This window comes from Loxodonta africana, chromosome 7 (assembly GCF_030014295.1).
Source record: "Loxodonta africana isolate mLoxAfr1 chromosome 7, mLoxAfr1.hap2, whole genome shotgun sequence".
Lineage (NCBI taxonomy): Eukaryota > Metazoa > Chordata > Mammalia > Proboscidea > Elephantidae > Loxodonta > Loxodonta africana.
In genome coordinates, this window is record NC_087348.1 from 11,883,127 (window position 1) to 11,909,602 (window position 26,476).

General features: G+C 44.5%; 1 protein-coding gene across 1 annotated transcript; it reads left to right on the plus strand.

The window, feature by feature from the left end:
- Positions 1-1,977: 1,977 nt before the first annotated feature.
- Positions 1,978-16,149, plus strand: LOC100669223 (solute carrier family 22 member 6-like). The gene is given in 11 exon segments (XM_010599101.1): positions 1,978-2,346; positions 7,145-7,248; positions 9,213-9,367; positions 10,570-10,738; positions 11,095-11,218; positions 11,367-11,482; positions 11,962-12,176; positions 12,329-12,437; positions 15,490-15,693; positions 16,066-16,112; positions 16,115-16,149. Coding segments are annotated over 11 exon segments (1,647 nt in total).
- Positions 16,150-26,476: the final 10,327 nt, after the last annotated feature.

Sequence of the window (26,476 nt, forward strand, 5' to 3'; positions counted from 1 at the left end):
TGGAAGGAAGAAAGGAGGAAATGAGGAGGGTAGAACCCAGCCAGAGAGAGCCACCACGGACTGCTGATTACATGCCAGATACTGTCCTAAGCCCTTCACATATGTTGTCATTAGCTACCATCAAGTCTGCCCAACTCATGGCACAATAGGATCAGATTGTTGTGATCCATAGGGTTTTATTGGAAGTCGACCACCAGTCCCTTCTTCTTAGTCTGTCTTAGATGCTCCATTGAAACCTCTCCAGCATCACAGCAACACGCAAGTCTATACTGACTGATGGCTGGTGGCTGCAATGAGGTGCATTGGCCGGGGATCAAGCCCAGATCTCCAGCATGGAAGATGAGAATTCTACCACTGAACCACCAACGCTCATCTAATTCTCCCACTAACCCTATGGAGGTAAGTAATATTACTATTCCCATTTTATAGATAAGGAAATTAAGGCGCAGAGGGGTTAAGTAAATTTTCCAATTGCATACAGCCGGCAAACTGTGGAGCCAGGAATGGAATCCAGAGAGTCTGGCTCCAGAATGTGTGTGCTTGACCCCTCTATTGCCCGGGAGCTGCGAGGAACTGGGACTTTGGTCTCTTCTCCCCCAGGGCCCAGCTTCTTCTTGTCCTCCTCCTTCTAGGCTAAAAAGAAAGAGGGACAGGGGAGGAGGAAGGGGACCACGGGAGGAACTCTATGAAAGGAGGGATGGAAGGCAGATTACAGGTTACCATCAGGGAAGGACCAGATGCCAGTCACCTGTGCTGGCGAGGAGCTCACCTCAGGAAGCCTGAGATGGCATGGGACCAGACAGCCCTACTAGCACCTATTGCTGGCAGGAATGAGGAGTCCCGTGTCCTGCAGTAAACGTGCTTGCTCAGCCAGGCTTGTCTGCCCATTGCCCTTTCCTCTGCAAGTGACCCTGCCCCTCAGCCCTTCATCCCCTGGGAAAAGTCCACATCCCTCAAGCTGCTCACACTGCCTTCCAGACGAGACCCTAAGGCTTAGGCTGAGTCAGGGCAACCAGGTGGAGGGAGGTGGACTAAAGGCCCCACTGAAAAAGCCGCAAGACCGTGGGAGAGTTCACAGCAACTCAGTTGTTCCCTAACTCCCAGGACAAATCTGGGAAAAGCTGAAATCACCATGCCCACACCGCCTCCTGGGACATATAGAGCCCTCATGTTCCCCAATGATACCGGCTCTCCTCCATGCATTCCAAGAATTTCCCAGCCATTGTAGGACCCACTAGATGCTTAAGAGCCACCAGCCCCACCCCTGCTTCAATTTCTCAGATAGCACTGTCCTCATGGCTGACATGGGGCACCTGGGATGGCATCTTCACCAGCCTGCAGCAGGGAGACAGGACTAGGATTGGGAGGTGGAGTAGGTAGATCTAGTCCTACTTATGGAGATCTGAGGGTCTTGAGGCCAGTCGCTTCCCCTAGTCTACCTCAGAGCCCTCCAACTCTGACGCACTCTGACTCCTCCCGGAGTGTTTTTGTGGGCTCTTCAGAGACTTCCCCAGTCTGGCTCAGGATGCTACAACCTGGCATGAGGAGGGGACCTCAGTTCGGGCTTCATGCTCACAGTAGGCTGGGCCTCCCCCACTGCCCTTAGTGCTCTCCCTTCTTCCCCAAGGAGAAGTCATCCGTTCTGGCCTGGTGGGGAGACCTGAACTGCCAAACACTGGGTGGTTTCCTCTGACTGGTTCCTCTTCCCTTGCCCTTCAGACCCACTTGAGCAATTCACTGGCCTGATGGGTCTTGATAATTAAATAGCTCATTCTCAAGTCACACTTTAACTTGGTTCCTCACAAGAAGTTATAAGAACTCCTGCTGACGATCAGGAGGCCTAGGGGTAGAGCAGACCTAGGAACTGGTAAGCTGAGGAGACAAAGGCAGCGCTTGTCCCTCCATCGCACCAAAAGACAGGAAGCAGATCATAGGATCAGAGGCCCAGCCCCAGCTGCTGTTGCAAAGTCTGACCCCATGACCTTCAATGACCTCCTGCAGCAGGTGGGGGGTGTGGGCCGCTTCCAGCGGATCCAGGTCACTCTGACCGTCCTCCCCATGCTCCTGTTATTTTTGCAAGCTGCTCTGCAGAATTTTACCGCGGCCACCCCCACCCACCACTGCCGCCCACCTGCCGACGCCAACCTCAGCAAGGATGGGGGGCTGGAGGCCTGGCTGCCCCGGGACAGGCGGGGGCAGCCTGAGTCCTGCCTTCGCTTCACCTCCCCACAGTGGGGACCACTCTCTGCCAACGGCACAGAGGCCAACGTCACAGGGGCCACAGAGCCCTGCACCGATGGCTGGATCTACGACAACAGCACCTTCCCTTCCACCATCGTGACTGAGGTGAGGACCTGGGCTCCCTGCCCCCCTCCCACCCCTATGTCTCCATCTTATTATCCCCCCACACAGACACAGAAGGTCTGAATGTGGGAAGACCCTGGAACTATGAAGAGCTTTGCCCAAAATGCAAGTAAGAGAAAGACGGTTGGAGTTATGGGACTTCCTGGGAGCAGAGACATGGAAGTCCTTGCAGAAAGCTGCTGTCTGTCCCCAGCACCCACTAGACAGAGGGAGACACTGCCACAGGAGTTAATGTTCTTCATGGGTTCCTCAGGAAGTCAAAGAAGCCTGGGGACTGGAGAATTCCAAGGGGTGTTGGAGGTGGGAAAAAGGAGGCAGGAAGCATGGGAGGGGGGGAGGATGGGAAGGATTCTTGAGGGGCAGGGGAATGGGAGTGATTCCTGAACAGGAGGAGAGGAAGTGGGAGGGATTGCTGGGGGCGGGGGGAGGGATTCCTGAGGAGGAGGTCCTGGGCTCAAAGTTCCAGGTTTCTTGGCTTCATCTAGTAATCTCTTTCAAGCAGCTGGGGCCAAGAGATGGACAGCAGCCAAGGAGCTAAGATAGGAAAGAAAACAGGGCTAACAGGGCTGTGGGGGTCCTTTCATCTATAGTGATTTAACGCCCCCACCCCCAAACACACACACACCCAAATGTAGAGTCATCCTGGCCTGCTGAGTGGTTCATCAGGCCTCAGTCTGCACTTAGTAGCTGTCATATCGATTGTGCTCAACAGCTGTTCTAGTCAGTGGCTACAAGGAAGAGAAGCCCTCTTAATCAGCTCATGGGAAAAGGAGGCATGGCTGCAAGGATACAAATATCTTAGAAAATCCAGAGACAGAAAATATAGTGTGCTCAGGCCTCACGTAACCTGGAACCAGGGATGGGAACACCAGAGGTATTCATCCTTGTACACCTACTTGGTTCCCCTCTCTCCTCCACCTGCTCCTTCTGTGTGCTCATCTTACAAGCCCACTGCCAACCAGAACTTTTCTCTGTATCTTAATTCAAATTCTTAGAAAGCTCTGATTGGCTGAGCTCAACACATTGATGAGCCTCCCTCCTCCCACTTGGCTCAGAGGGCCACACCTCATCTAATTAGCTGGTCTGGATGGGAGTATGGTGGAATTATGTGCCCATTAGAAGATGCCCTGAGAAAAGGCCATGGTCAGGCATAGCCCCAAACTCACCTAATGCAGCGTGTGTCTGAAACTGAAGCCATACGTCCACTAGACAGACTCAAGACACAGAAGAAGAAGGTGACTAAGTATCCTAGCCCTCCTCCCTCTGATGCACATAGGCACCTCCACCTATTGCTATCCCTTAAGTGCATAGTTTTGTGCATACGGGATTTTCTTCATTATTCTCCAGTCTTAAACCAAGCTCCGAGCTATCCTTGCCACCCACCTGCACTTGTTGTACGCGATCAGTCCTCCCTGTTCTGCTCCCCCATCTCTCTCCTTTTCCCCACTCTCTGCCTTTCAAGGACAAGATTCCAGGAACTATCAAACTACCTATGGCAGGTAGGTTGATCCAAAAGCTCCGGTTTCTTGCCATCCAGAGCAAAGTATCTAGGTGAGTGGGCACCTTGGATTTCCATCTAAATGGAAACTTGCTAGTAATCTCACCTTTTTCGTTTTAATGACTACAAGGCCAGATGCACACAGTTAACCTATTCCCTAAGACAGTTACGGATACATTTGAATGGAGACGCCAGTATTAATCCAATGCTCTTCTAATAGGCCCTGTAGACGGGACCATAATCCACCTGCCACACACGGGGATGGGGCAGTAAAAGACCTCTTCTTGGGGTCAATAATGTTTCAAAGCCTGTGGTTGTGTCAGGAAAGCATCTCATTAGAATAACGGCAGCTTACAAGTATAACCCAACGTGAAGCTGGACCTTCTGGTTGGTGAAGCAAATGAAACGGCTCACAAGCCAACAGGGGCTACTTAAGCAAGAAGCTTAATCACAATGAAGACACTCCATCCCAGCCCACATGGCTGTATCTGGCAAGCACAGAAGCATAACACCTGAAAGAGACCAAATCCCATCCCGTCCCTTGGAAGGAATTCACAAATAGCCTAATATCCCAAAGGGACACTTCGGTACTCTGAATGCAAAGCAATAAAATAAATACAAAAAGAAAAAGATGCCGGCCATGAGTTACAATAAAAACTCTGCCTGAGATCTTCTTGTTGTTTTCTTGTGTATTAAAGTGTCTTGGGCAATAACCAGCAGCTCCTATCTGAGCCTATATTAGTCAGGACCCTGTTTGCAAGACATCGTAACTCCAATCAAGCTAATTTAAGTCAAAAGGTGTATACAAAAACTCCTATAACCAAACTACAAGACCGGGAGAGGCGAAGCTGTCTCTAAGGACAACGGGAGCCAAAACCGTGGGTGTCGTCATGAACCTTGCTGGCTCTCATCTCTGCTTTTCTTTGCATGTTCAGCACATCTACAGTGAACAAGAATTCCCCATAAGGAGGCTATGTGTCATTCTGGGATTACTCCTGATAACTTTATGGCCAGGGAGAATAAGGTTTCTGTCTCCCAACTCCAACTTTGAAACTTTCTAAGAAAGACTGATTGGTTGGCGGGGTCATGTGCTTGCCCCTTGGTCCAATGACTATAGGGCAGAGTGGCATATGTTATCATGAATGACCCAGCCTGAGCCACTTGTCCATTCCTGTACTGCAGACCAATAATAGCTACGATTTCATCTCTCTACTCCCTGGTTCCACAGCCATTTGTTTTCTTTTACTGCTTTTCTTTCCTTTGAGGCCAGACTCATAACATCCCTCATTTATTGTATCCCTTATCAAGTCAGCAGCACAAGACTGTCCTAGGCAGCAATTCTCTTAGTCTGCCTCAGATCCACCACTGTCTATTCCTAGACCTTGCTTCCTGTTAGTGATAAAGAAGCCCTGGTGGCACAAAAGTTAAGTGTTCAGCTGCTAAACAAAAGGTTAGCAGTTTGAACACACCCAGTGGCTCTGTGTGAGAAAGGCCTGGTGATCTGCTTCCGTAAAGATTGCAGTCAAGTACGACCAAATACCTCATGGGATCTGGTTCCTTGATTTAGAGGTTTAGGGTCATGATTTCATGCGACATCCCAGTTTATGGTCTAATAACATGTTTAGTGCTTCTGTTTTACCTCTTGGTTCCTTGGGCAGGGCCTGGGGTCTTAAAAGCTTGTAAGCAACCATCCAAGGCATGACAATTGGTCTGTATTTGCCTGGAGCAACAGAGGCAGAAGGAGAGTCAAGAATAGAAGGAGGAAATGGAATGTGTGGCTAATTGCCTTCATGGACAACCGCCTCCTTTATGCCATGAGACCAAAAGAACTGCAGGGTGCCCAGCTACCATCACTGAACATTTTGATCAAAGTTTCTATAGAAGAATCCTAATCACGAGGGGGGAAAAAATGCAGAACAGAATTTCAAATTCTCATGGGCTCCAGACTTTCTGGAGCCATGGAGGCTGGATGAACCCTTGAAACTACTGCCCTGAGGTAATCTTTAAACCTTAAAACAAAAATATCCCCTGAAGTCTTTTTAAAACAAAACAATAATTTAGCTTAACCAGTAAAAAAATGTCTGCATTGAACATTGTGCTCTTTTAAGATTTATCTATACAAGATCAAATTGACAACAACAATTTGAAAGATTAGACAGAAAACTTAGGGGGCAGTGAGTTTATGTTAATGGGGGAGGAACAACTCAGAAAAGGAGGCTGAGAATGTTGGCACAACTTGAATGTAATCAATGTCACTGAATTGTACATGTAGAAACTGTTGAATTGGTGCAGTTCTGCTGTGTATATTCTCAACAACAACACCAGAAATAAAGTAAATTATATTTGAAAAACTATTACAGCCAAGAAAACCCTATGAGGCAGTTCTATTCTATCACATGGGGCCGCTGTGAGTAGGAATCAACTCACTGGCACCCAACAACAACAGGAGCACAGAGAAATATTTCCTCCTCAGGGGTTTCAGATCCACATGAAGAGAACACAGATGGTGAAAGCCTGTACTAACCCTAGGGTGATACCAGCTCCATGCAACCATTGCTTTGGCAGATAACAAGCACTTTAGAACAGATCAGGGGCAGAGAGAGTCTTTCTGACTATTCAGTATCCATTGTGCAGTTTCTAATCTGGCTTCAGTTTCATTACTAGACTACGTACAGATTTGGTTTTATTTGCACTCCTTTGACTTCTTGCATCTTTCCTACATCCTCTTGCTTCTTATCCTTTCATTCCTCAGGTTCCTGTCCATAATATCCTTGACCCACTTACCACTGTGTGTTCCATGTGCATTCTTCTCCTTCCTTCTCCTCTCCCTCTTTCTCAACTCCACGTCTACTCCAACTTTAGATGTCCTTACAAATCCTTTTTCTCTGAGTCACATTTCCAAATTCATAAAATTAAAAAAAAAAAAAAAAAACCTGATTAGCTTAGTCCAGCCCCAGGGTCACATGTCTTTTACAGAGCCAGTTGGTTGTGACCAGGGAGGGATAGGTTCATGGGGTAAAATAAGACTACAGGAACTCTGTCCTGGAGGGCGAGGGGTTAGTGCTCAGAGAAGAAAGAGTAGACTGGGATGCCCAAAATGTCTTTCACATGGTTTAAAATAACCAAGAGAAGGTGATGCAAGAGTGAGTAGCTGGGGGAGGGGAGGTACTCCTCATGTGCTGGACCCAATCCAGGACTGTCAGCCTCGCCAGAAGAGAGGGAATGGGGCTTCCCTGGGGCCACACCTAGCTCTCCTTAACCCCAGCTCTTCCTTCTTCACAGTGGGACCTGGTGTGCACACACAAGTCCTTGCCCCAGCTGAGTCAGTCCTTATACATAGCAGGGTTGCTGGTCGGAAGCTTGGTTTTTGGGACCTTGGCAGACAGGTCAGTGATGAACAAGGTTGGATCAAGGAACAAAGGCATGGGCACTCTAGGCTGGACATGGAGGGGAGGCTGGCATCCCTGGGGGTCCAGAGAGAGACACAGTCTGATCTATCCAAGCCTAACCATGTCTGGCAAGTCTGTAGGAATCATTCAATGGTCCAACAGCACCTTCCATGCCTCTTCTTATTTCAGTTACTCCTCACAATTGCCTTGTGAGGCCAGCATGAATGGTATTATTATGTGCGTTTCACCGAGGAGGAAACTGAGGTTCAAGGATGCTAAATAACTAGTCCAAACTGCCTAGAAGGAACCCAAGAAAGCTATCAGTCGTTAATTCTGAGGAGCAAAATTGGAAAGAGGGAGAGAATTTTTTTACTTTTCATTCTTCATTACTATATTGTTTAAATTCTTATAATAATTCATTACTTTTATAATTTACATGTATTACTTTTATCATTTTAAAAAATAAATATCGAATGTCTACTTTTTTAAAAAGTACAGTCACACAGCCAATGAGTGGCAAAAGCAGGACTGGAATCCATGTTTTCTGACTCCCTGAAGAAGTCTCTTTCCATCACTTCTGCGCTCTATGTGATGTGTGGATGTCATAGAAACAAACACAGACTTAAGAATCAATAAGAACTAGAAAAGGCTCAGATACATTTTTTACTGTATGTCTATGTACAAGTCACATAACCTCTCTTGGGCTTTGTTTTTCTATCTAAAAAATAGGGGTAATGATCATAACCCCATAGGGTTGTGGTGAGGGATAAATTAGAGACTGAGAGAATTGGGTCTAGCACAGTACCTAGAACTCAGTGTTTTTTGCCCTAACTTTGACCTTCTTCCAGGTCAAATCATGAGATGGGGAGCAGGGACAATTTTTCACAGAATAAAATTTTAAGTATTAGAAATGTGATAGACAGTCAAACATACACGAAATCAGCTTTAAACCACCCAATGCTGTCTAGTCAATTCTGACTCCTAGTGACCCTATAGAATAGAGTAGAACTGCCCCATAGAGTTTCCAAGGAGTGCCTGGTGGATTCAAACTGCTGACCTTTTGGTTAGCACCTATAGCTCTTAACCACTAGGCCACCAGAGTTTCCTAAAACCAAACTCATTGCTGTCAAGTCAATTCCGACTCGTATTTTTGCAAATCAGCTTTATCCTTCGTAAAGTATAAACCACAGTCATATCTGTCCTATAAAGGCATAAACTTTGCAAAGGTTTCCCCAAAAAGAGAAATTAAAAATCACAACAAAAGACTGTCTCCTGAGAGAGGTTTGACAGGCATGATCATCAGCCAATAGCAGAAGAATCAATCTCAACCCAGGGTAGCAGTTCCCAAAATTCAGAAGGCTGTTAAAAATCAGGTTTCCAGCTTATCTTCTGGATAGTCAGCAAGTCTTGAGTGGGGCCCAGGCATGAATTGTCTTCAGAGTCCCCCTGTGATTCCAAGGGTTTGGGCCCTTCTAGACAGGTGTGAGGAGTCTCTGAGGGGTGCAAATGGCTAACACACTTGACTGTTAACCAAAAGGTTGGAAGTTCGAGTCCACCCAGAAATGCCTCAGAAGAAAGGCCTGGTGACCTACTTCTGAAAAAAAATCAACCATTGAGAACCCTATGGAGCACAGTTCTACTCCGACGCACATGGGGTCGCCATGAGTTGGAATCAACTCTACGGCAGATGATTTACCCAGGTGTTTTTTTTTTCTTTACTAGAATCTGTCAGGACCCTGGACAGCGGCAACCCAACAAGCCTCCAAAGGCTCAGAGCCCCCAGATCCCAGCCCTCACCCTATTATTTCCCACTTACCATCTGAACACCTACCTCAAAGTCACATGTAGCCTCACAAGCATTTGTTAGATTGCCCAGGGCACCAGGGACCCTACAGCCAGGGACCTGGGGCAGGGGAGGAAGCAATGTGCTCTCTGGACTCAGGTTTCCCCTCCATCCACAGGCTGGGCCGCCGGAAAGTGCTGATCTGGGTCTACCTGCAGTTAGCGGTGTCAGGTTCCTGCGCTGCCTTCACACCCAACTTCCCAGCCTACTGTGCTTGCCGCTTCCTCTCGGGCATGGCTATGAATGGCATCAACTGCAACGCTGTAACACTGAGTGAGGAGGACCCTGGGAGGGTCAGGTTTATGCAGACTCCTGAATCACAGGGGTTCAGTGGACCCAGGGACCTGACAAATTCAGAGCTCAGCTTCTTTCCTTAGTATAAAGCTGAGTCCGCTTGTCCCAGCATACCCACCTGTCAAGTTCTCTCCTGGAGTGGGCAGTGCCCAGGACAAAAAGGACTTAAAATCATAGCATCTTTGGTGGCTTTGGCTATTTGGGGGCTAGACTTCATTTAGGGTTTAGGGATCATTAAGAAGAGAACAGACTTAATAGAGACTGGAGTGGGGTTGCTTGGAGAGGTCAATCAAACTGTGAGCCTTTGATTCAACATTCATTTACTCAACAAAGTTTCAACACGCACTTACTTTGTGTCAGACACGCCACTGTAGATACAGAAGTGAACAGAGGGACACTACCATGACCTCACAGGGTTAACAATCTACTGGAGATGGCTGCCAAGTAATTACAATTTGGTGTGCTAGAGTTTGGAATGGGGGGCATCTTGGGTGATGTGGAAGCCAAGAAATAGGGTGCTCGGTCATGACTTGGGGGGGCCAAAAAAGGACCCTGATATTAAGTTACATTCAAGCTCAGAGTTGAAAGACAGTGAAAAGCAGGAAAAGAGATGGATAACGTGCTGGAGCAGAGTTCTAGATAGAAAGAGTAGAATCTACAAGGCCCAGAGTCCAGAAAATGTGAACTACTGGAGCAAATGAAAGTGATGCAGAATGGCCTGAGTCTCACTCATCTCTATTCCTCTGGCCAAGCAAAGGCATGGCACACAGTTGCCAACCCTAAATGTTTGTTGAATTAAAATGAGTTGTTGAAAGTTCAGAGAGGTGGCTATAGGCAGGTCAAAAGAGGTTTGGGGGGAAGCCAGGAAATGTGAATTTTGGGGTTGGGAACATCGAAGAAAGAGCACGTCTGGGAATTCAGAGCCTCCCAGCCCATTTCTTGCTCCACTGAAGCAACACACACACACACACGCACGCACATGCTAAACCTAGCCCGTGGTCAAACCATCCTTATATTACCCTCTGAGGAGCCTAGACTGAAAGAGCAGACCGAGCTTAAGAAAGAAGCTCTTCTGCTCCAATATAAGGTTCCTCATCCACATGGAAGTGGCCACTGCCCACCACATACATACAAACCACACAAGTCCTAACTTCTACCTGAGCTCTGTTCCTTTCCCCCAGGTCTAGAGTGGCTTCCTATCCATGCCCGAGCAGGTCTGGGCCTCCTAATTGGATTCATCTTAAGCGTGAGCCAGTTCCTCCTGGCTGGTATGGCTTATGCCATGCCCCAGTGGCGCCTCCTGCAGCTGCTGGTCTCTGTGCCCTCCTTTGTCTTCTTCATCTACTCCAGGTGCATGGGACCTGAGGGTGGGTAGAGGGTTCACAATAAGTCACAGATAGGCATAGCGTCTCCTAGAGCACCTCCTACCTCGTCCCAGTATCAAAGCAGATCAAAGCAGAAAGAACCAATGCCCAATTTGATAGGTGAGGAAGACATGACCCAGGGGTAGGAGAGGTAGGACTGTTCCAGATCTCCCCAGAAAGCATTGGCAATCCCGGGACCAGAACCCAGAACTCCAAACTCCCAGCCCAGAATTCTCTCCACCCCTCCAAGGTACCTTGCTGCACTGGCCTGTGCTCTTCTCACAAGTCTCTGTTAACCTAGGCTGAAGTCCTGCCCACCCCCCATCTTCCCCCAACCCACAGGTTCTTCATTGAGTCTGCGCTCTGGTCCTCCTGCAAGGGGAGACTGGACCTCACCCTGAAGTCCCTGAAGAGAGTGGCCAAGATCAATGGGAAGCAGGAAGAGGCAGCCAAGCTGAGTATGGAAGTGAGACCCCCCTCCAGTGACACCCCACCAGGCTTTGTCTGCCCCACCCTCACCCCACAACCAAGGACATCTGATGCTTCCCAAGGCAGGGATTGGAAGGAGGGGCCCAGAGGGGAGCCCAGGCCCTGAGCCCTGCCCATCCCAGCAGGTACTCCAGGCCAACCTGCAGGAGGAGCTGACCATGAACCAAGCCCAGCCCTCAATGTTGCAGCTGCTGCGCTGCCCTGCCATTCGCCACCTTTCTCTCTGCCTCTTCCTACTGTGGTAAGTTCATCCAGTTCAGGCAGGAGATCAACAGACTGATAGAGAGATAAGCAGGCTATGAAACAGGGTAAGCTGGGAGGGTGAGAGGATGAGGAAGGTCAAATTAATCCTTCGTTCTTAGAAAACATTATTAGTTGAATATTCCTAGAGGTAGGAGTTACCTTACAACCCAATCAGCTTATCAAATCTTGCACCTATCAAAAGTAGGCCTCTTAAAACAAAAAATGGGAAGGAAGGGGGTCTATTGCTAAGTCATAAATATTTTCTCCCAGGTAATTTTAAAATGTAGTCTAATATCCAATAAATAGTATTCTATCTTTCAGAAAAGAAGGAGGATGTTCTTCTCTGCAATTGAAAAGTTTAAAAATAAACTCACTCACAGGGGAGCAAATAGATGCAAGAGCCGTTTTCCAGCTTCAGTCGCTACGTAGACGTGGCATGGCTGTACTCTGAGTGTGTCATCTTCTCCCCTGCCCCAGGTCCACAAGCTCCTTCAGCTTCTATGGTGTAATCATGAGTCTGCAAGCTTTAGGAATGAATATCTACCTGATGCAGATACTCTTTGCAGCTGTCGACCTGCCACTGTATTTCCTGAGCTTTCTGTCTGCCAAATCACTGGGCCGCAGGCTTACCCAAATGGGCTTAATGCTGCTCTCGGGAATCTGCGTTCTGGCCTGTGCAATGGTACCCCTGGGTGAGCAATGCCCCCATCCTTGCTCCTATTCTGGTTCTTGCTCAGACCCAGCTCCATTACTGGCCCAATCCAGCTACCTAGAAGCATGGAAAAGGCCTAAGGACCTTCTAAACCTTTCTCAGCACCCTTCCATCACCTCTGTTCCCTTCCAGATCTGTTATTCCTTCGCATCACAATGGCCATGTTAGGAAAAGGCTGCATTTCTTCCTCCATGAACTACATTGCTATATACACAGGGGAGCTGTACCCCACAGTAATGCGGTAAGTGAGGCTTGGGGGAGGAGTCCTGTAACAAAACCATCAGACCCTAGAGCAGCCAGAAGACTTCCAGCCAAAAAGGGCTCGAAGGTCAATCAATTTTTTTTAAGATGAGAAAAAAGAACAAAAGCATACAGAAAGCAGGACGAATCAAAAACAAAAAGATGGGTTAAATATATCCAAATATACAAGTAACCACAGAAAATGTAATTGGATGAAATTTATCAATTAAAATCCAAAGATGTTCCAAGTGGATTTTTATTTTTTGCAGTTTACAAGACTCGTTTAAAATGTTAGTACATGAAAATGTCAGATATATAGAGATGGAAGAAGATATACTAGGAGAATATTAACCAGAAGAAAGATAAGTAGATATATTAACGTAAGTCAAAATAGATTTAAGTCATAAAAGTGTAATGGTTAAGAACATAGCTCTGGAGCCAAAATGCTTGGTCCAAATGCTCAGTTATCTTACCTGTAAAACAAGGATAATTACAATAATAGTAGCAGAAATAAATCGAAAGCAAAGATATAACATAGAGACTCAACAAAACAAAAAATTGATCTCCATAAATATCCATAAAATAGACAAATCTCTGATTAAAATAATTGAGACAAAGGATAGAAAACACAAACAAATAATATTAGGAATAAAAAAGGGACAGGCCTATGGGTCTGGAGTGATTAGAAAGATACAAGAAATCTATGAACACATTTATGGTGATAAATGTAAATGTTTAGATGAAATTGACAAATACCTAAACAAAGATAATACAGAAAAACTAGTTCTAGAAGAAATTAAAAGCTTGATTAGTAAACTTTACAATTTCACCAAAAAGAAAACACTAGGCCCAGATAATACTACAAGTGAGTTCTATCATACTTTCAAGGAATAAGTCTTCCAGTCTTACATAAATTTTTCCATTAATGGGGAACTAGGCCAGCCCTCCCACTGCAAATAACAAAAGTACACATGTAAACTACGTATAAATGTATGATGTTTAAAAGCACCAAAGAGCTGGGAAGACCGTAAGCAAAAATCAGGCCAACAATCTCAGGGAAAATGGGAACCTAGAGAGGAATGAAACCCTGGTAGCACAGTGGCTAAGAGCTATGGCTGCTAACCAAAAGGTTGGCAGTTCAAATCCACCAGCTGCTCCTTGGAAACCCTATGAGGCAGTCCTAAAGGTCACTATGAGTTGGAATCGACTCAACAGCAATGGGTTTGGGTTTTTGGTTGGAGGTAAACAGAGTACCTGAGCACCAAAGCAAAACCAAAATAACACCCATTGCCAATGAGTCCCACTCATAGTGACCCTAAAGGACACACTAGAACTGCCCCAAGGATTTCCAAGGAGCAACTGGTGGATTCGAACTGCCTACCTTTACCCTAAAGGACACACTAGAACTGCCCCAAGGATTTCCAAGGAGCAACTGGTGGATTCGAACTGCCTACCTTTTAGTTAGCAGCCAAGCTCTTAACCACTGCACCACCAGAGCAAATACTATACTTAATGGGGAAATTTAGATGCATTCCCTTCAAGATTAGAATCAACTGTTTAACACAGTACTGTTCTAGCAACACTACAAGGGAAGAAAAAGAAATAAGAAATGTAAGACTCAAATGGAAAGAGTTTTAAAAAATAAAAGGAAAGATTTTAAAACGTCATTATTTAAAGAGAATATGATCATCTGCCTAGATAAACCAACACAATCACTAAATAATTAAAATTAATAAGAGAGTTAAACGAGGATGCTGGATACACAATCACATTACCAAATTATCAGTAGCAATTAACCAACTAGAAAATAGTTTTAAAGATTAAATTACCAGTCAGAAAAGCACTGAAAGCTGGATTTTATTAGGGATTTAACAAAGGATACTGAAGAGTGACATGGAGAAACTTTTTTTAAAACTCTTTTTGATCATAAATATTATCTAAGTATTATCTAAGTAAATGGTCCTTGATCTTCATCAGTAAGTGCTTCAAATGACATGATGGCAACTGGTAATAAAAATAAAGGGGAATAAATAATTTCAGGGGGAAAAAGGAAGGTTTTGCAAGACAATTGATAACAGAGGGTCATGAACTAAGGAATATGATTAACTCAACCCTCTGCAGCTGAAAAAAAGAAAAGAAAACAGAGACTGGGAGGCTACTTTAGATGAACGGGGTGATCAGATATGGCTCCCAGTCAAGATCAAAGGTGAACAGCTAATCTGAAGGCTTTATGGTGGAAATAAAGGGTCAGGGCACAAGATAAGAACTGATGCAGGCAGGGAGCAAATCAGGTATAGATTTACATGGAAGTATGATTTTATTCTGGTACAATGGGACATCACTGGAGGATTTTAAGCAGGGAGTGAAACGATATGAGTTATGGTTTTAAAAGACTGCTTTGGCTTCTGCATGAAGAATAGGCTGGGGAGAGGGGCTCAAGGCCAAGAGTAGACACAGGAAGAACAGTCAGGAGGCTACTGCAGTCCCCCAGGCAGATGAGAGTGGCTCAGAGTTCAGTGGTAGGCAATGGTGGTGGAGACAGAAGGGAACTGACTCTGAATGTGTTTTGGAGGAAGAGCTATCCAGATTTACATTTTGAGTGGGGGAAAACAAGGCAACAGGAGGTATAAAAGGTAATTCCTAGATACTTGGCTTGAGCACATAGGTGATTGGAAGTGCCGCTTATTGAAATGGGGAATGTCAAGGGGAGGAGCAGGCTTGGAGGTAGAAATGAAGAGTTCCTTGACCATATAAAATTTGGGGGCTGTTTTATACATTCAAATGAAGATGTAAAGTAGGAGGTTATACGTAGAGCCTGGAGCTCAGGAGACGGTTGGTGAGTTGTTCACAGTCACATAGCAGGTTCAAATTGGGACTATAACTCATATTTCTTGGTTCTCAAGCCATTTGCTTCCCAGCTTTCCTTTTAGCCATGTTACGTACAAGTATTTGACCCTGTGGCAAGTGTGAAAAGAGGAGGCACAGGGTGGCAAACAGCATTAAGGCATTCACAGGGCCCATCAGCCTCACTAAAGTGTTCTTCCTCCCCGCAGGCAGAGGGGTCTAAACATCATGACAACCTTGGCCAGCTTAGGAGGCACCCTGAGTCCGCTGGTGGCCATGACAGCCGAAGTCTACCCTTCCCTTCCTCTCTTTATCTACGGCGCAGCACCTGTGGCTGCCAGCAGCATCACTGTTCTCCTGCCAGAGACCATGGGCCAGCCACTGCCCAACACAGTGCAGGACGTGGAGAACAGGTGGGCTGCACCCTCCACTTCCTCCCTGTCCTCAGAGCTATAAGAAGCTCACAGCCACTTGGTCCAGCCCCCTTGACTATTACGGTTAGATCCAGTGAAAAGCAAGGGCTTACCCAAAGTCATTCAGCCAGACCCCGGTGGAGCCAAGGCTAGAATCCAGGCCTCCTAACTCCTGGGCCAGGGCTCTGTTCCCACAAACAGGCTGCGTTCCCTGGAATCCTCCTTGAGACTCTTCATTCTTAGAAACAGTGGGTGGTTTGGACAGAAGGCGAAGCAAGTGAGCAAAAACATCTAAAAAGAAAACTAGTGAGTGGGCAGTGCCCAGGGAACCCCCCAGCTCTGCTTCTGAGCCCTGCTTCTTCTTCTCCATAGGTGGAAAGAAAAAGTGAGGCAGAAGCAGCAAAAGCAGCAAATGGTCCCACTCAGACCTCAGCACAAGAGAAGGACGGATTCTGAGGATTGAGAAGGGGCCTTGTAATGTCACAGGCTGATCTTTGGGGCCAGCTCCCCTGAGGGTGGAAGGAAGAAACCCCTGTATCTCCTAAATATCCACACCAAGAGAAGGAATGAAAAAACAGCAGCTAGAGTTGGGCAGGAGGGACCTCTCCTGGGCTTGTAGTTTCAGAGAAACACCTCCCCTAGGCCCCCACTTCCAGTCAGACTTGCCCACAACCACTTCATTAAAAATAACAATATACAGCCTCTCCCATTGTTCCCTCTGGCTCAAAAGCAGTGTCCACTCCACATTAGCCAGTCCTCGGTTCAAGAAGTCATGCAGTAATCCAAACAGCTACTGGGTTGGTGTCATCCTGTGAGGTAACTCATGGTGTCACTCCTCTCTGCTAATTCCCACAATATTGTAGCTAAAACACCAGAAAATTTGACAAAATCAGTGACTATAAAAATACCGGCAGCAACAAAAACAACAGCATGTGCTTGTAGGGGATACAGAAAAAAAATCACGTGATTCGAAGCAGCACGGTGATTGGTTAATAATGACAGCTCATACTGGAGTGCATTAGAAGGTTCAAAGAGTAAATTAGCATAAAGTTTCATCCTTATAGGTGTATTGATACACATAAGCTGAACTTACAAAAAAAATTTTTTGTTGTTATAACTAACTACAGAGTTATTTTTATTTAAAAAAAATAATAAATTCTTGCTGAAACGCTGCGCAAAAATTTTAGAGACAGTCATTTTGGTGTCACCCCCTCTAAGAGAGTCACCTGACACAGCCTACACTCCCCACTCCCCCTCCCCAGTGACACCACCACTGTTAGAACTGAATAGTGAGTTTAGCAAGGTTTCAGGATATAAGATCAATATTTTTAAATTGTATTCTAATATTCTATCAATAAACAACCAGAAATTGAAATTTAAAAAGTAACACCATTTACAATAGCATCCAAAAATGCGAAACACTTAGAGATAAATCTGACAAAAGATCTTTTAAAGCCCTATACTCTGAAAACTACAAAACATTGTTGAGATAAATTAAACAAGATCTAAATAAGTGGAGACATATACCTTGTTTTATGGGTTGGGAAACTCAATATTGTTAAGATGTCAATTCTCCCAAACTGACCTATAGGTCCAATACAATGAAAATCAAAATCCCAGCAGGAATTTTTGTAGAAATTGACAAGGCGAGTCTAAAATTCCTAAGGAAATTCAAAGGACCTAGAATAGTCAAAATAACTCAGAAAAAGAAAATAATAGTTGGAGGGCTAACATTACCTTATTTCAAGTATTGGTATAAAGGGATAGTAACTGTCTTAGTCTCTCAGTGCTGCTATAACAGAAATAGCTCAAGTGGGTGGTCTTAATGAACAGAAATTTTATTTTCTCACGGTTAGAAGACTAGAAGCCTGAATTCAGGACACCGGTTCTAGGAGAAGCTTTTCTCTCTCTGTCATCACAGGGAGGGTCTTTGTCTCTTTTCAGCCTCTGTCCCTCAGTTCCTTGGTGATTTTCATGGGGCATCAGTCTTCCCCCGTTTGTCCTTTCTTGCTTCTATGCCTAACCTGCTCCTTTTATATCTCAAAAGTGATTGGCTTAAGACACGCCCTACACTGAGATGGCCTTATTAACATAACAAAGAAAACTCATTACTAAATGGGCTCTCATCCATATATACAGGGGCTAGGATTCCAACACATATTTTGGGAGACACAATTTCAATCCATAGCAGTAACCAAATCCGTACAGCATTGGTGCAAAGATAGACAAATAGATCAAATGAACATAATAGAGAGTAATATGGACAATTGATATTTTACCAAGATGTAAAGCCAATGCAGTGAGAAAAGGATAGCCTTTTCCACAAACAGTTCTGGAACAACCGGGTACCCATGTGTTAAAAAAAAAAAAAAAAAAGATCAACAACTTGAGTCCATACTTTATACCATATACAAAATGGATCACAGACCTAAATGTAAAACCTAAAATTATAGAACATCTAGATGAAAATATAGACAAAAATCTTTATGATGCAGGGTTAGTCAAAGATTCTTAGATACAACACCCAAAGCATAATCGAAAAGAACAAATTGATAAATTGGGCTTCCTAAAAATTAAACACTTCTATTTTTCAAAAAACACTGTTAAAAGAATGAAAAGGCAAGCCACAGGCTGGGAGAAAATCTTAGCAAAGCATATATGTGATACAAGACTTCTATCCAGAATATATAAAGATCTGTCAAAAGTGAACAAAAGATAGTGACACTTTACCAAAGATATACAGATGGCAAATAAGCACATGAAAAGATGCTCAACACCATTAGTCAGTCGTTACCCATTGCCATCGCCATCGAGTCAATTCCAACTCATAGCGGCCCTATAGGACAGAGTAGAACTGCCCCATATGGTTTCCAAGGAGCGCCTGGTGGATTCGAACCGCTGACCGTTTGGTTAGCAGCCGCAGCTCTTTAAACCACTATGCTACCAGGGCTTCCAGTCAGTCATTAGGATAATGCAAATTACATCCACAATGAGATACCACTACACACCTATTCCAAAAAAACCAAACCCGTTGCTGCTGAGTCAATTCCAACTCATAGCAACCCTATGGGGACAGAGTAGGACTGCCCCCATAGGGTTTCCAAGGAGCAGCTGGTGGATTTGAACTGCTGACCTTTTGGTTAGCAGTCAAGCTCTTAACCGCTATACCACCAGGGCTCCATACACCCATTAAACCAAAAAAAAACCAAACCCACTGCCGTTGAGTCGATTTCAACTCATAGCGACTCTATAGGACAGAGTAGAATTGCCCCATAGAGTTTCAAAGGAGCGCCTGGTGGATTTGAACTGCCGACCTCTTGGTTAGCAGCTATTAGAATGGTGAAAATTAAAAAGACTGACCGTATCAAAAGAAATTTTCCAGTTGCCATGGAGTTGATCACAACTCACGGCGACCTCATGCGTGTTAAAGTAGAAATGCACTCCATAAGTTTCGATGGCTGATTTTTTCAGAAATATCTCCAGGCCTTTCTTCCCAAGCACCCCTGGGTGGACTAGAACTGCCAACCTTACCGTCTGCACCACCCTGGGTGCAATGGAACTACTCATCAATAAGATGGAATTAACTGATACATGCAACAACATGGATGAATCTCCAAACAATTATGCTGCGTGAAAGAAGCCAGACCACTACCACATCTTGCAAAAAAAAATACATATTATACGATTCCATTACATAAAACTCTAGACAATGCAAACTAGCCTACAGTGACAGCAGATCAGTGGTTGCTTGGGAACGAGGGGGGATGGGGAGAGATGGCGGGGAGGGATTATAAAAAGGCATGAGGAAACAACTTTGGAGGTGATGAACACATTCAATGTCTTGACTGTGGTGACAGTTCCATGAGTGTTTACATACATAAAAACTTATCAGACTGTATACTTTAAATATGCACAACTTATTGTACATCAATCATACCCTGGTGAAGCTCCTTTTTTTAAAAGGTACTTTCTACTTAAACCATTATTTCATTACATAGAGAACACTTTAATACTAAGAAAAGAAGAAGGAAAAGGAAGGACATGATCTCATAATAACAGAAAATTCTCTTAAATAAACTTAGATGTTTGAAAACTTAAAAAATATTAAGAAGTCACACAATCTGGCCCTCTGCCTCCAATAAGAGCTTTATAAACCATCCCAGGCAACCGGTCTTGGAGGAGGAAAATAAAAACAGACAACAGTTTTTGAATATTAGCTAAGCACAAGCAGACATGTCAGTTCTTTGGTTCAATAGCTTATAAGGTAAGTACTATTAACCTCAGACTGAGGAAGGTTAAGAGACACACCTAAGGTCACGCAGCTAAGAAGTAGTGGAGGCTACACTTTAACCCAGGCAGTTGGTTCAACAGCAGAATTCATGCACGCACACGCACACACACACACATCATGCTCCCCACCTTCCTCTCCTTTTTTCTCTGCTCTCTTCAAGTCTTTCTTTTGGTTATTACAGTGAAAAACTTTATGCCTCTTGCTCCACCCACCTGCACCCCATATTCAGTCTTTCCTGGAAGCGCTGTTGTGTGCTATCAAATAGATTTTCAATTCCTAGTAACCCATAGGGTTTTCTAGACTGTAATCTTTACAGGAGAAGCCCTGGTGGTACAGTGGTTAAGCACTCGGCTGCTAACCAAAAGATTGGCTGTTCAAACCTACCAGCTACTCTGCGGGAAAAGATGTGGCAGTCTGCTTCCGTAAAGATTACAGCCTTGGAAACCCTGTGGGGCAGTTCTACACTGTCCCATAGGGTCACTGAGGCAACATCAACTTGAGGGCAATGGGCTGGGTTGGGAATCTGTATGGGAGCAGATTGCCAGGCCTTTCTCCCAGGGAGCCACTGGGTGGGTTCAAACTCCAGCCTTTCAGTTAGCGGCCAAGCACTTAACCATTGTGACTCGAGGGCTCTTTCCTAGAAGGGGCTAAAATGAAGGCAGCCAATCAAGAGACTTTGTTTGAGGCTCCTCCCCATCATGAGGTGCGGGGATTGGACTAGAAGGAGAGGAGGAGGGGCAGATGCATGCATCTGGAAACAAAGGAGAAATGAAGAAGAGGGAGGAAGAATGCTGAAGTGATAGACAATATCCCTCCTCTCCTGGCCAAGTTCTGGCTGCAGGAGCCATAATCCACCTCATACCTGAGCTCTTGTCCAGGAAGTTCAGCCTGGAACAGTGAGGCCACTTGAAAGAGGGATGGAGGATGGCTACGTTCTGCAGTCCAGAACATTCCTGGACCCTGTACCAGTCTGGACCTCACTTCAGAAAGGGCTGGGAGTAGAGAAGATAAAAAGCACTGATGGTAGCTGCTGAGAGGTGGCAACACGTGAGTGTAAGCTGTGGCTGCCCAGCCAGGAAAGCTAACAGCTCATCTGCCCACCCAAGGCCTGCTCAAGCCCATTCCTGAGCTAATGGGGCTCTCTCCTAGGCCAGGAAGCCTGGCTTCACCTCATCCAGAGCCATTGCCCGAGCCCCAAGGAGGGGAGGTATGATGGTTAAGATTGTGTGTCAACTTGGCTAGGCCATGATTCTCAGTGTTTTGGCAGTCATATAATGTTGCAATCACTTCCCTGTTGAGATTTGATATGTGATCATCCCCATGATCGAATCTGCTGTGAGTAGCCAATCAGCTGAAAGGAAGTTTCCTTGGACATGTGGCCTGCATCGAATATAACTGAACATTCTGGCAAGGCTCGGGGGCTTTTTGCTCGAGCTGGCTCCTGTTCATCTGTCCACTGGTTCTTAGGACTTGAGCTAGCAGCTTGCCCACTGTCTTGCCTGCCAATCTTGGGGTTCATTGATCTTCACAGCCTGTGAGCAAGTGCCTTTCTCTCTGACCTACCAGTCTTGGGTTCACCAGCACCTGCAGCTACATGAATCAGGAGGAGCTTCTATCCTGACCCATGAACTAGGGACATTCCAGCCTCTACAAACTCGTGAGCCATTTCCTTGATGTAAACCCCTATATGTACATATATATTTATACACTTTACTGGTTTTGCTTCTCTAGAGAACCCAGCCTAACACAGGCAGAAAAAGGCTAATATGACAGGCACGTAGCCCTGCAGGGGCAAGGGGCAAACGTGTCACTGAAGACTCAATGCCAACCCTGATGTTCCAACCCAGGCACTCTCTTAGCCCTTAGGTATCTCCAAAGATCTTTAAAACTGCCACCCATCCTGCCCTTCTCTTGCTCCTCTTTGGTCCATGCTGTTCCTTCTACCTCACATCCCCTTCTCCCCCTGGCAAACTCCCATCTCTCCTTCGAGATTCACCTCAAATATCTTCTCGTGTCCTAAGACCCAGATGGGGTTAATGTTGCCAAGAATAAACAATTCAGGACACCAGTAACAGACTGTTATACAGGTTTAATAAACAACTTTAAAGTTAGGCAGCACATTATTACCAAGTAAATCAGTGCTCTGATTAATTAAGATTTTCACAGAACTTATGTAACCTGACCCTATGAATGCCAGTAAATTTCCATTAGTCCTTAAACTAGCCCAAGCTGGATTTAGCCCACTCTGCATGCCCAGAAGGGCCAGCTGTGACCATTAACTGAATTCAACAGATTATGCAGCAACAGGTAGAATGAATCAGAAGAGAAATCAACATCCAGGTCCTATTCTAAAGCAAGAGGTCCCACAAGAACCACATCACCTCCTGTTTCCTGACAGCCTTCTAAAATTTTCCCTCCCCAGTATGCCTGTGCAGCCGCCATCTTACTGCCCAAATCATATATAAGCCCTGCTTCCTCACAGCTCAGGGAGCCAGATCTGAGGAACTTCCTCCCGGCTCATTGCTGTGTGCATTGCAATAAAGTTACTTTCTCTTTCTCAAAGACCAGTGTCCAGATAATTGGCAAGTCTGAGCATGCCATACAAGGACCCACCTTCTAGGGTTCGGGAACACTTATATATAATTTTATTGGGAACTTTAAACAAAAAAATTTTGATTGGTTAACAACTATGTGAGAATACATAAATCTGATAAAAGATTTGTGCACCAATCGCTACCCCCAAAAATGAAGAAATTGAAGATTTTTATCAACTTCTGTAGTCTGAAATTGATCAAACATGTAATCAAGATGCATTGATAATTACTGGGGGTTAGAATGCCAAAGATAGAAACAAAGAAGAAGGATCAGTGGTTGGAAAATATGGCCTTGGCGAAAGAAATAACACCAGAGATCACAAGATAGAATCTGCAAGACCAACAACTTCTACATTGCAAATACCTTTTTTCAACAACATAAACGGCAACTATATACGTGGACCTCACCAGATGAAATACACAGGAATCAAATCGACTTCATCTGTGGAAAGAGACAATGGAAAAGTTCAATATCATCAGTCTGAACAAGGCCAGGGGCCGACTGTAGAACAGACTAACTGTTCATATGCAAGTTCAAGTTGAAGCTAAAGAAAATTAGAACAAGTCTACCAGAGCCAAAGTACAACCTTGAGTATATCCCACGTGATTTAGAGATCATCTCAAGGATAGATTTGACGGGTTGAATACTAATGACCGAAGACCAGACGAGTAGTGGAATGACATCAAGGACCTCATACATGAAGTAAGCAAGAGGTCATTGAAAAGACAGGAAAGAAAGAACAGACAAAAATGGATGTTACATATCCCTCATGAATGTAGATGCAAAAACCCTCAACAAAATTCTAGCCAATAGAATTCAACAACGTATCAAAAAAATAATTCGCCATGACCAAGTGGGATTCATACCAGGCATGCAGGGATGGTTCAACATTAGAAAAACAATTAATGTAATCCACCACATAAATAAAACAAAAGACAAGAATCATGTGATTTTATCAATTGATGCAGAAAAGGCATTTGACAAAGTTCAACACTCATTCATGATAAAAACTCTCAGCAAAATAGGAATAGAAGGAAAATTTCTCAACATAATAAAGGGCATTTATACAAAGCCAACAGCCAATATCACCCTAAATGGAGAGAGCCTGAAAACATTCCCATTGAGATCGGGAACCAGACAAGGATGCCCTTTATCACCATTCTTATTCAACATTGTGCTGGAAGTCCTAGCCAGAGCAATTAGGCTAGATAAAGAAATAAAAGGCATCCAGATTGCCAAGGAAGAAGTAAAAGTATCTCTATTTGTAGATGACATGATCTTATACACAGAAAACCCTAAGGAATCCTCTAGAAAACTACTGAAACTAACAGAAGAGTTCAGCAGAGTATTGGGATACAAGATAAACATACAAAAATCAGTTGGATTCCTCTACACCAACAAAAAGAACATCGAAGAGGAAATCACCAAATCAATGCCATTTACAGTAGCCACCAAGAAGATAAAATACTTAGGAACAAATCTTATCAGAGATGTAAAAGACTTATACAAAGAAAAGTACAGTACACTTCTGCAAGAAACCGAAAGAGACATAAGTGGAAGAACATACCTTGCTCGTGGATAGGAAGGCTTAACATTATAAAAATGTCTATTCTACCAAAAGCGATCTATACATTTAATGGAATTCCGATCCAAATCCCAAGGACATTCTTTAATGAGATGGAGAAACAAATCACCAATTTCATACGGAAGGGAAAGAGGCCCCAGATAAAGAAGGCATTACTGAAAAAGAAGAACAAAGTGGGAGGCCTTACTTTACCTGATTTTAGAACCTATTATACCACCACAGTAGTCAAAACAGCCTGATACTGGTACAACAGCAGATACATGGACCAATGGAACAGAATTGAGAATCCAGACATAAATCCATCCACATATGAGCTGTTGATATTTGACAAAGGCCCCAAAACACTTAAATGGGGAAAAGACAGTCTTTTTAACAAATGGTGCTGGCATAACTGGATATCCATCTGCAAAAAAATGAAACAAGACCCATCCCTCACTCCATGCACAAAAACTAACTCAAAATGGATCAAGGACCTAAATATAAAATCGAAAACAATAAAGATCATGGAAGAAAAAATAGGGACAACGTTAGGAGCCCTAATACATGGCATAAACAGTATAGAAAACATTATAAAGAATGTAGAAGAAAAACTAGGTAACTGGGAGCTCCTAAAAATCAAACACTTTTGCTCATCCAAAGACTTCACAAAAAGAGTAAAAAGATTACCTACAGACTGGGAAAAAGTTTTTAGCTATGACATTTCTGATCAGCGCCTGATCTCTAAAATCTACATGATACTGCAAAAACTCAACTGCAAAAAGACAAATAACCCAATTAAAAAATGGGCAAAAGATATGAATAGACACTTCACTAAAGAAGACATTTAGGTAGCTAACAGATATATGAGGAAATGTTCACGATCATTAGCCATTAGAGAAATACAGATCAAAACTACAATGAGATTTCATCTCACCCCAACAAGGCTGGCATTAATCCAAAAAACACAAAATAATAAATGTTGGAGAGGCTGTGGAGAGACTGAAACACTTATACACTGCTGGTGGGAATGTCAAATGGTACAACCACTTTGGAAATCGATTTGGCGCTTCCTTAAAAAGTTAGAAATAGAACTACCATACGATCCAGCAATCCTACTCCTTGGAATATATCCTAGAGAAATAAGAGCCTTTACACGAACAGATATATGCACACCGATGTTAATTGCAGCACTGTTTGCAATAGCAAAAGATGGAAGCAACCAAGGTGCCCATCAACAGATGAATGGATAAATAAATTATGGCATATTCACACAATGGAATACTAAGCATCGATAAAGAACAGTGAGGAATCTGTGAAACATTTCATAACATGGAGGAGCCTGGAAGGCATTATGCTGAGTGAAATTAATCAGTTGCAAAAGGACAAATATTGTATAAGACCACTATTATAAGAACTTGAGAAATAGTTTCAACTGAGAAGAGAACATTCTTTTGTGGTTACTAGAAGGGGGAGGGAGGAGTGGTGGGAGAGGGGTATTTCACTAACTAGACAGTAGATAAGAACTACTTTAGGTGAAGGGAAAGACAGCACACAATACAGGAGAAGTCTGCACAATTGGACTAAACCAAAAGCAAAGAAGTTTCCTGAATAAACTGAATGCTTTGAAGGCCAACGTAGCAGGGGCAGGGGTCTGGGGACCATGGTTTCAGGGGACATCTAAGTCAATTGGCATAATAAAATCTATTAAGAAAACATTCTGCATCCCACTTTGAAGAGTGGCGTCTGGGGTCTTAAATGCTAGCAAGCAGCCATCTAAGATGCATCAATTGGTCCCAACCCACCTGGATCAAAGGAGAATGAAGAACACCAAGGACACAAGGTGATTAGGAGCCCAAGAGACAGAAAAGGCCACATGAACCAGCAACTACATCATCCTGATACCAGAAGAACTAGATGGTGCCCGGCTACAACCGATGACTGCCCTGACAGGGAACACATCAGAGAACCCCTGAGGGAGCAGGAGAGCAGTGGGATGCAGACCTCAAATTCTCATAAGACCAGACTTAGTGGTCTGACTGAGACTGGAAGGGCCCCGGTGGTCATGGCCCCCAGACCTTCTGTTGGCCCAGGACAGGAAACATTCCCAAAGCCAACTCTTCAGACAGGGATTGGACTGGACAATGGTTTGGAGAGGGATACTGGTGAAGAGTGAGCTTCTTGGATCAGGTGGACACTTGAGACTATGTTGGCATCACCTCCCTGGAGGGGAGCTGAGAGGGCAGAGGGGGTTAGAAGCTGTCAAAATGGACGCGAAAAGAGAGAGTGGAGGGAGAGAGCGGCTGTCTCATTAGGGGGAGAGTAATTGGGAGTAT